This window comes from Lycium ferocissimum, chromosome 6, assembly GCF_029784015.1.
Source record: "Lycium ferocissimum isolate CSIRO_LF1 chromosome 6, AGI_CSIRO_Lferr_CH_V1, whole genome shotgun sequence".
NCBI classification, from domain to species: Eukaryota; Viridiplantae; Streptophyta; class Magnoliopsida; order Solanales; family Solanaceae; genus Lycium; species Lycium ferocissimum.
In genome coordinates, this window is record NC_081347.1 from 8,042,355 (window position 1) to 8,054,183 (window position 11,829).

Genomic DNA, 11,829 nt, shown 5'->3' on the forward strand with positions numbered 1-11,829 from the left:
GGTGGTAGCAATGACTAGTTGTGGTGTTGTGGGTGTCAATTGAAGATGGTGTCGGCTAATGGTGGTATTGTGGGTAGTAGCTAGTGGTAATGAATCTTTGGTAGTAGATGTTGATGGTAGTGATTGGTGGTGGTGATTGATACTGATAGCTAATAGTGTTGGTAAATGATGACTGTCATACCCTATTTCAACCTAAGTCAAAATAGTTTACAATATCCGGGTAATTCCGGGGTTATTTAAAGTTAGGAGTCGCCACCTAATTATTTATGGTGAATTAGGGCACCTAAGGTAATTAAAGTAATTATCTAAAGTTAATTTGTTTTAAAGTCTACGAAATCAAAATTCTGGGTAAGGGTTCAACTAACCTAGAGGGAAGGTATTAGGCATCCTCTAAGTTCCATTAATAATGGTTAATCCGACCAGACGTAGATCTAATTAGGCTAAGTGTAAATGTAGTGTTATAGAAAAGAAAATAGCTTTATAAGCATTGCTAAAGTTATAAATATGATAATGTTATTTAAAATAAAACTTGTAGAAAATATGATAATTTACATATAAGTAATAGTTTTTGAGATGAGATTTTAGTAGTTTTGAACTTTGGATAAACCATATTATATGAATATAGCAATGTAGAAAAATTTAGGTGTATAAATAGGATTCAAAAAAGAAGTGAGTTTTCTTTTTCCCTTTTTATTAACTATGCTTAGCTAAAAGTCTACGTAATTGATTCAAACTTGAAGAGTTATTTATAAAGTATACTTGAGTTTGTACTTGCGTATTAGTGATGTTTCGAAATTTCTAAGATAGTAATAAATAAGATATAACTCCTTTAATTCAAAATATGCCATTTAGAGATCAATTATTTTGAAAATAAATATTAAAGCATTATAAATACTCTAATATATAAAAGGAAGAAAATGAAGCTTATGGAATTAATTATTGGTTTTCTTTAAATTAACTATCCACTATTAAAACTAAATCCCACTAAATTTCTTATGATTCATCTAATGCTAAGAGTACAAAATGAAGCAAAGTGTTAGTCAAAACAACACAAGTTAAATGCAACAAAGTAAAATGGAGGCACAAGAATTGTAAACGAATGGGCTCAGCCCATTTCGGGCTGCTGTGGACAGTTGCAGCTGGGCTTCAGCCCAGATTTTATTTTCTATTTCTTGGGCAGCGGGCAGAACTGGACAGTGGAGGAACAATGTTTTCGTTGGGCCTTGGCCCAACACCGAATGCGGAAGATGAGCCCCTCGGACTCGTACGCGAAGGTCATGCATAAAATAGAAAGAAAAGAGTTAGTGTATAATAATGTTAAATATATAAGAAAAATGTAAACTCAAAATAAAATCAGTAGACTATGTATATGCTGTGTATATTTAATGTATATCTCCTACATGCACTCATAGGATACATAGAAGGAGAAGTGGACAGCAAGGAGCAATGACGCGAAGTATCACAGAAACTGAGGCACGGCTTTGCCAACAGAATTGATAACAACACTTATGTCAAAAGAAGAGTTCACGACAGACCAAATTGACAATGCATGGTACATTATTTGAAGTACAAGAATGGCTCGATCAGTTAGAGCTACTGAGAAACACAACCAGTGGTAGCCGACGCAGTCAAGCAGCAACCATTTTCATGAGGAAACAGTTTTGAAGAAAACAGTTTCAACACAGGGATTCAAGTCATACAGTGGCATTTAAACGATATCTTCATCAGAGTCTAGCAATTTAGATTAAACCGTTTTCCGCAAGGCTTTAACTAGCACAACTAAATCCTTAGGATATTTCATTAAATGCCCAGGCAGCTTAGTCTTAATTTCAGGTACGTATATGCTTCCAATCACTTTGCGAATAGATCCTAAAGGAGCTATTTCTTCTATCCGAGCCCAGTCACTTAATTTCATTAATCTTGCTTTAGACCTTATCATGTCGGCATGCTTACCTTCAATCACTTAATCCAAATGTAACATGTTGTTCTTATCACGGACAAAACATTTAGTACATCAGCCACCATAGGTCACGAGTATTAAACTAAGGGTCACTTTCAATAAATTCATGCTAATGATCCTAGCAGGTTAAATGAAATATCTAAGGCCAAGTTGCATTAGCAGAAACAGAGACATGGACCATGCAGGAGGGTGAATATTAGCATGTAAATGGACCACTTAGATCTAACATACAAACAGAGTCTCATGGAGTAGAAAACAGGGTCAAACATGCCACTTCCAAAGGAGTGTAAACTTTCTTAAGCCAGCAAATAGACAACCATACTTGATTTCACTACAAATGATATAACCTACTCAAACAGGAACATTTGTAAGACTCACGGACAGTTTTAGAGGAACTCAAACAGTAAGGGCAGCAACAACAAGATGAATCATGCTAAGAAGAAATTAACACTCGAAGACCACATATAAACGGTACCAAAACAGGGCATACAAGGCAAGTTCGATGCACTTAAATAGACAGGATATATTAAGTTAAAAGCTGCAGACTAAACTCAATCTTATTTTGACATTCTCAAGGGCTATCAGCAGTAGACTTAGCAAACTAAACCAGCAGGCAAATGACTGAATAATACAGCGAACAGGACCTGAACTGAACCATCTGAAACACTATTAACCACATGATTCAATCGGTAAAATGAAATACTGGTCATACTAACTAGATTATCACCAGTGCTAAGGTTCAAACGACCAATGAATACATGCACTATACTGACTTACCATTGACAGATAACTGACTACAAAGGGACAAACGAATATACTAAATCATGTTGAGCTTTTGTTAACCAAGAGTTAATTAAAACAGTGTCTAAGGCACAAAACAGATTAAGAAAAATGACGTCGGAAAACTGACGATAACATTTGACAGTCATTTGAACTCAGAACAAACAGAGAGACTGACCTAACATGCTCTCTAACCAAAATATCATATAACTAAGTAGAACAGATCCCAACTATGAGTGTACCGATAAATTAAAACCGAACAATATTAACTTAATCATCCACACATGAATTTATATGAACAAATCAGCATTACCAAACTGAAGCCGACTTAAACTAAGTTACGACGCGAACATGTAAACATTGTTAACTGAATCGAGATTAGACTAACTAAAACATGAACATGCGTAATACTACTAAGCGGCTCAAACTGAAATTTGGCCAAACTGAAACATCAACACACGAACATATCATAAACCTCAAGTTTGAAAGAAAAGAACACACTGACCTTTTGTGGGTGCAGTGAAGTGGGGACGTCAAGATCTCCGATCTACCCTCGATTTTAAAGTAATAAGCGGATTAAAAGAAAAACAGTAACCTACTTGGTACTTCAAAATAATTGTTTCAAGATACAGTTGTTGGGAAAATGTAGATATTTTCAAAGGGGTTTTGGTGGCTGCCGGAACTCCCCCCTTCAGCTATGGACTTAAGGTCCTTTTTATAGTGGTAAAATTAGGGTTTTGGTTCTAACAGGCGGGAATTCGAATTCAAAATTCAGTCCAAATCCGTGCTCATCCGAACGTTGGAGTCCTTCTACGCCTGCTTCATATTTTGCCCGAAGTGGACCGAATTCCTTTGGTCTTTTGAGGATCTGTTGTGTTCTGAAGCGAAAAAAAGAATTTTCTGCCACTTCAATGACAGGACAAAGGCATGAGGATAAATTTGCGTTGAAGTGGAACGACAGAACTGAGCTTGGTTAAAGGGGATTGTTTTATACCCAAAAATGGTGAGGGAGAGTGACGAAGGGCAAGGGAGAGAGGATGTTGCACGAAACGGGTGGCACAGATCTGCCAATGTTGAAAGAGGGTCAAGTTTTTGCTGGAAATGGGAGGAGAGGAGAGAGAGCGTAGGGAGAGAGAGACGAAAATGTGGCGTGAAGAGGAGAAGAGAGAAATGGAGGTGCGGCTGATGTTAGGTTTAGGAATGAAGAGGAAACGCTGGGCCGGGTCGGGTGGTCGGGTCGGGTAGTGGGTTTATGGGCTGATCTGAAAAGAAAAGAAAAAACGTGGGCTGGGCATATTGCATTTGTTGTTTGGCCCATTAATTGGCTGAAATTCCTCCTTCATATAAATTCCATTGGGCTTCTAATTTAATAACTAGTACACTATATACTATGATAATTAATGATTAATATGTAGGAAATAAAGGACTCGATAGAATATAATTAACTTAACGAAAATAAAGTGACGAAGAACCTTTTGAAATTTGTGATAAAGTAATGCTAGTAATGTTTATAGTAAAATAATGAAAATGAAAGTAACGATATTAATAGCAAGAAATAGTAGCGAAAATAAAATATTTAGATTTAATTAGTTTAAAAGCCCCAGGAAATATATTGGAATAAAAGAGGGACAAAATTGGGCGTCAACAATGACGGTAATTGATGATATATAGTGGTGAATGATGACGATGATTGACGATATATAGTGGTGACTGATGGTGGTGATTCTAGGTAGCCATGAACGATGGTTACTGTAGAAACGGTGGTTGGTGGTGGTGATTGTAAATAGTGATTAGTGACAACGTACGTTGATTGTAGTAATGGACAATGGTGGTGGTTGTGAGTAGAGATAGTTAATAATGGTGGGCGGTGACGATAATTGATAATGATGGGGGATGCCGTTGCGGTAGCAATGATTAAAGGGAGGAAGGGTGAGCTGCCATCTTTATAGAATTTTTTTAATTGATATGTTAATGATTTAAGACTTTGTTACAGATCTTTAATAATCATTCAGACTCATTAAGTGGTTGTAACATGATAGAATATCACAAATACAATTTCACTTACTATAAATATTGACATATAGGCTAATCAATCAATAATATTTCGTAAAGATACCAATGATTGATCGTTACTTAGTGTATTTATCAATTTTTAAGCTACAGTAATATTACTTAAGAATACCACTAATATGCTTCTACCTTTTCCCGGAAAACGTTTTCACTTTATTTGAAAATCAACGTTTGGCCATGAAATTTCAAGTTGTATTTGGAATTTGAAAAACACCTAGAAACATGTTTTTCACATTTTTCACTTTCAATGCATTCAAACAACCAAATATTCTTTGCAAAACTCTAACCAAACACAACTCCATCTTTAACTCTAACTTCAACTCCAACTTCAAAATTTCAAATAAAGAGAAAAATATTTGATTTTCATGGCCAAATGCCAACTTAGTACAATAAATAAGTGGTACTACTAAATTTTCTTACGGTAAGTCTAGAAAGGTAATGTAACTGAAAAAGGAAAAAATAAACCTTTAAACAATTACCGAGGGACTTATCAATTGACACCTCGCTATTATTTGTTTAAAAAGTATAAAATATTTATTTATTAAATACTCAATTTTACATAATTAAATATGCCGAGAGATGTCCCTCGGTACTTTAAAAAAAAAGCTCAAAATAATTATATCTACTTTAACGAGAGACTCCCTCGGTACATTTTATTTAATTTCATTTACTTTTTATTAATATACTGATGGTGTCCCTCGGTACAGGAAAAAAGAAATTCAGAATATTTGTATTTATATTACCGAGGTTCTCTATCAGAAATTTTAATTGTTTTTTATTATGTACCGAGAGAGTCCCTCGTTATAGTCAAATAAATGTTGAATGTAAAAAAGTCATATAATTTACCGAGGGACGTCCCTCGGTATCTTTAAGAAATAATTAAAAATTAAAATATTTGACTTTTCCGAGGGACACCATGGCAAAGTCCCTCGGAATAGCTACATAGAATTTGTCCCTCGATAAGCCCACGTAGGTAAATAGCTAGTTTTTAGTAGATCGGTCATATTAATAATGCCACCACAAATAAATTCATATTATAGCATACTATAAGTTATAAAATGTAACGAAGTCCTAAGAACTTGGCCTGGAACTTCAATTAAAAATTCCAAATAATAACATAAATGGTGTTCATAAGTGGAGAAAATAATTAAGGAAGCTTTGATGGATGAAAGTTTCGAATCGTTTCCCAACTATTGATCCTATATTTCGATGTCAATAAACTAATAAGCACACTTGGGATTACGTTATCAGTTCGATTTTGAACACTCCTAACTGTGCGTGTTGAACATTCAAATTGTTATAGAAAGTTCCAGCGGGGAGGCTTTCATTACAGTCAATGGAATGAACTTTCATAATGTTTTCAACTTTTCATTCCATACAAATGTTGTTGCTCTTACTTGTACAAGTGAAATAGTCTTCTTCAAATGACTTTGACCGCCTTCGATGTTCCAATCTCGAATGAGCATACGTCATGCTGCTTGGAAGAGTTCTCTTTAAGATAGTACTAATATATTACTATTAATTAACTTGCATTATAACAAAAATACAAGGTCTGGGAGGCAATAGGATCGTGCACAATACTTTTTTAATAAGTGCTTCTTTTAAGAAAACAAAGAAGTAATTTTGACTTCTCAAATCTTACCAAACGGGCTATAATACTTTGCTTAATAATATAGTTCCTAGTTTATATGTCCTAACTTGTTAAGAATAAAAATAAAATTGATCCAGATCTGCAGAGAAACTGTGAAGAAGAAGAAAAGGGAAAAAGGGTTATAACTTCAACAAAGGAGACAAGTACAATTCACTAAGTCAATTTTCGTTGATATCCTTTGGACCTCCTTCCTCAATAATTTGTATTTGGCCCTAGACACAATCACGCATCACAAAGCGATATACATAATAAAAAGAATCTTTTTTACACGTATCCTTGAATAATAGCAATGCCTGAGTTAGACAAATTTGTATAGATTTTATATTTATTTTATAGCAGAATACACTTGTATAAATAGGAGCTCTTCTTTTCAATGGATACACAGAAAAATTTCCAGATATCTATCATTGTTTATTTCTATTATAACTGTTTTTTGGACTAACGGATTCAATTTCTTTTTTCCTTTTCTCCTTCCATAGCTAGCAAATCCGTCACCCTTTTTTGCTCCTTGTAGCAATGCCTGAGAGCTGGATCCCTGACCGGCTTATTCAGAATATTATGACAATAATTACTTTTTCAAGATATTACAATAATAATTTAAAATATTGCACAAATTAACCCATTTCCCCCTAATCAAGAACTGAAGAGACATATGATTACCGCTACAAGAAACAAATGATATGGAGTTGATAATTCATATCAAAAGCTAAAAATGATCATATTTGAGAATGTGAATAATAGGATTAATCTATAGGTTGGATCTTATTTTTTCTCATTATCAACCTCAATATATTTTGAAAACAGCCTAAAACAACTCACCGACAACATAATTTTATTAATTGAATTACAACATATCACCTCATTTGCACTTATTGCTATTCTCGCAAAAATGAATCAGCTCTTGAGCAACTGCATCCATCTCTTCACCTCTTATAGATTTCAAATTCTTGCTGATATCTCTAACTTTGGCCCTCAAATTTTCCCCCATTTTTCCTGTTATGACACCTTTCACAGTCTCTACAATTTCTCCTCTCTGAATTTTGCCATCATCGTCTCTAACAATCTCCACTGCAACTCCCAATTCTACTATCAACCTAGCATTCATTGGTTGATCAAGATGTATAGGCATGGCTATAATTGGAACCCCAAAATCTACACTTTCCATTACCGAATTCCAACCACAATGACTTATAAATCCTCCAGTACTTGGATGATTTAGAAATCTTGGTTGTGGTGCAAATTTGTCCAAAACTCTTCCCCTATCTCCAATTCTTTCAAGAAAACCTTTCGGCAATGCATCTTCAAGATTTTGTTCTCCCCCCTTTAGAAATCTCGCAACCCATATGAAATTAACATTACTAAGCTCCAACCCAAAAGCTATTTCTTCCATATCTTCTTTTGACAAGAAATACTCACTTCCAAAGGAGACAAAAATAGTTGAATTCTCATCTTTCTTTCCTAGCCAATGAATGAGCTCCACATCATCTGCGTCGTCAGCTATGGGATCTTGGACAGGTGGACCAACAGGAACAACCTTCCAATTGATCAATTCAGTGCAATAATCTATGTATTTGGCCTCTATAGTTCTAGAGGTGCTCATCAGCATGATTTGCATATTCCATCAGCTAAACGATCGCCATCATCAGGTTCTTTCTCTTTAGCAGATTTTGCCAACAATTCACCCATTTTTACTTGCTCAATTTTCCTGAGATAAATAGCAGGGAAAGGAAATTTAAACCCTGGTTTCTTTACTAAGTTATAAAAATATGAAACCACAACTGCACCAGAAGTTACGAGCTTGACTGCTGGAATGTTCTCTTCGTTTGCTACGCGTTCAGCCCATCGCTGCATTATGTCATAAATTACCAAATCAGGTTTCAGATTTTGCAAGATTTTCGACAAGTTGGGTTTTGACATTTTCAGGGCCTTTTGAAGGGTGTGATTGAGATGGGGCAGGAGGCCATTGGTTGTATGGTAATGAGGAGGAAGTTCAGGCAATTCAGGTAAGTGAAGTTCGACAAGTTGAATCGAATCAGAGTATTTTTCGGGGATATTCTTGATGGTAGATTTGAGATTGATAGGCGTAGAACAAAGGTGAATCAGGAATCCCCTGTCCGCGAGTTTCTTGGCTACATTTAGAAACTGACTGATGTGTCCATATGCCAACCATGGAAACATTAGTACTCTCAAAGTACTAGGACTTTCTGTTACTTCTGTATCCATGATCAAAATCTTGAAAGACACTATTGTTATACTTACTTCGTGTTTCTCTATAGAGTGATAGAAGGATGAGAAAATGAGAAATGGGCTCTTTGTGGAGTTTGTGGCATTGGCTGCCTTATGTATTAGAAATACAAGAGAGATGAGAGAAAACAGAAGTGTGAAAAGTACTCTTTAATATTCTTGCCTAATTTTTTAATAAGCTACTATTAGAGATTGAAAAATGGTTCAGTGATTTTAGTGCCAGGCTAAAAATGTGAAATTTGTGATTGGTTGCTGACTTTCTTAGGATATTTGGATGTAGACTTTTAGCTATGTGTTATGCAAAATGACTAGTTGTGTGACTGAATGTACGTAATTAGTGTCACGTCCGATTTTTATCGTGATCGGTATGTGTGGTGACTTACGTAAGATTTTTTGTAAGTAACGTTTTTAAAGAAGCGAATAATTGAATAAATTAATGTAACAATAACATAATTTAGAAAATACAATTCAAGTATAATACTGCAACTCTTTTCGATGAGTTTTCATTTGTTTGAAATGACTAAATATTTTTTTCTTTACAAGACTTCAAACAACTACTCAAAAGCTCATCATTTATTTGATTCTATCAGTGCGTCTTAATCAATTTCATCGCTGAAAAAGCTCTCTCAACATTGATTTCTCCTTTTTAAGTATGAAGTTGAACTTAAATATTAATAGGTGCTGGTCCGCATGGTTTTGCTACTCCATATCTAGTGGCTTCATTAACTTTTTGTCAAAAGAGAGTTAGGCTAGCCGAATTCGAACACTTGATATCCCTTGTAGGAATTAGGAATGGCATGAGATATTTAAGGGATAATATATAAAGTTGTACACAATGAAATTAAAAAGTTAAAAATTAGAATAAATTGTATTTATGTAATTTTTTGAAAGTAAGTTTTAATATTTTTAAATAATTTTTTTAAAAGTTGTATTAATATAATTATCCCTTTAAAAATATTTATGGAAAGTCTGATTAGCATTATCGCTTTTGGCTACTAGCTTATTCAAAATATTACGATGATAATTAAGTTTATTTAATATATTATAACAATAACTAAAAGCATTGCACTAATTAACCTATTTTTCCCTTGCTCAAGAACGGAAGGAACATAACTAACCGCTACAAGAAACAAATAATATGGAATTGAGAAGTCATATCGAAAGCTAAAAAAAATCATACTTGAGAATGTGAATAGTAGGATAAATTTAGATTGCATTCTATTTTCTCTCATTATTTCAACCTTAATATATTTTGAAGATCAACTAGAAACACCTCACAGACAATATAATTTGTTAATTGACTTACAACATATGACATTATTTCAACTTAGGACTATTCTTACAAAGTTGAATTAGCTCTTCAGCTGCAGTATCCATCTCTTCATCCCTTATAGATTTTAAATTCTTGCTGATATCTCTCACTTTGGCCCTCAAATTTTCCCCTGATTTACCAGCTATGACATCTTTTAGCATTTCTGCAATTTCTTCTCTATGAATCTTGCCATAATCATCTCTAACAATCTCCACTGCAACTCCCAATTCTACTATCAACCTAGCATTTATTGGCTGATCAAGATGTATAGGCATAGCTATTATTGGAACCCCAAAATCTACACTTTCCATTACTGAATTCCAACCACAATGACTTATAAATCCTCCCGTACTTGGATGATTTAGAATCCTTGGCTGTGGTGCAAATTTGTCCAAAACTCTTCCCCTATCTTCAATTCTTTCAAGAAAACCTTTTGGTAGAGCATCTTCGAGATTTTGTTCTTCCCCCTTTGGAAATCTGGCAACCCATATGAAATTAACATTACTAAGCTCTAACCCAAAAGCTATTTCCTCCCTATCTTCTTTTGACAAGAAATACTCACTTCCAAATGAGACAAAAACAGTTGAATTCTCATCTTTTTTTCCTAGCCAATCAATGAGCTCCATTTCATCCGCGTCATCAGCGATTGGATCTTGGACAGGTGGACCAACTGGAACTACTTTCCAATTGCTCAATTCACTGAAATAATCTATGTATTTGGCTTCTATAATTCTAGAGGTACTCATCAACATGATTTGCATATTTCCATCAGCAAAAGGATCTACATCATCAGGTTCTTTATCTTTAGCAGATTGGGCCAACAATTCACTCATTTTTTCTAGCTCATTTTTCCTGAGATAAATAGCAGGGAAAGGGAATTCAACCCCTGGTTTTTTTACTAAGTTAAAAAAATATGACAATACAGCTGCACCCGAAGTTAAGAGCTTGACTGCTGGAATATTTTGTTCATTCGCCACGCCTTCAGCCCATTGCTGCAATAAGTCATAAATTACCAAATCAGGTTTCAAATTTTGCAAGATTTTCGTGAAGTTGGGTTTGGACATTTTCAGGGCCTTTTGAAGTGTGTGATTGAGATGGGGTGGGAGACCATTGGTCGTATGGTAATGAGGAGGAAGTTCAGGCCATTCAGGTAAATGAAGTTCGACAAGTTGAATCGAATCAGAGTATTTTTCAGGGATTTTCTTGATGGTGGATTTGAGATTGATGGCCGTAGAACAGAGGTAAATCAAGAATCCTCTGTCCACAAGTTTCTTGGCTACATTTAGAAATGGAGAGATGTGTCCATAAGCCAACCACGGAAACATCAGTACCCTCAAAGTATTTTTATGTACGGTTACTTCTGTACCCATGATTGAAATCTAGAAAGATTATATTGGTATACTTAATTCTTGTTTTTCGACAGAGTGAAAGAAGGATGAGAAATGAGAAATGGACTTTTTGTGGAGTTGGTGGCATTGGTTCTGGCTTTATTTATTTGAAAAACAAGAGATATAGAGGACAAAAAAGAAGTGTGAAGAAAAGTATTCTGTTTGTTATATTATTGCTGAATATTTTAATAAGCTTCTAGAGACTGAAAGTTTGTTCATTAATTTGGGTGCCAAGCTAAAAAAGGTGAAAGTTATAGGTTGCTGACTATTCTAGGATATTTCGATGTACACTTTCAGCCAAGTTTCATGCAAAATGACTAGTTGTGTGACTTCGTTGGAAATTTCAAAATAGAAGATTTAGCTAAGTTTTAGAAAATTCAGCCAAGTTTTAGGAAAGTGACTGGTTGTGTGACTGTTTCTAGGT

The 11,829-nt window shown here is 34.7% G+C and overlaps 1 protein-coding gene and 1 pseudogene across 1 annotated transcript; both read right to left on the reverse strand.

Annotated features, from left to right (window-relative positions):
* Positions 1–7,196: 7,196 nt before the first annotated feature.
* Positions 7,197–8,864, reverse strand: LOC132059168 (beta-D-glucosyl crocetin beta-1,6-glucosyltransferase-like; annotated as a pseudogene).
* A 998-nt stretch (positions 8,865–9,862) lies between these two features.
* On the reverse strand, positions 9,863–11,494 carry LOC132059167 (beta-D-glucosyl crocetin beta-1,6-glucosyltransferase-like). Its single transcript, XM_059451696.1, has one exon. The coding sequence runs from the start codon at positions 11,385–11,387 to the stop codon at positions 10,023–10,025; it is 1,365 nt and encodes a 454-aa protein (XP_059307679.1). The 5' UTR covers positions 11,388–11,494; the 3' UTR covers positions 9,863–10,022.
* Positions 11,495–11,829: the final 335 nt, after the last annotated feature.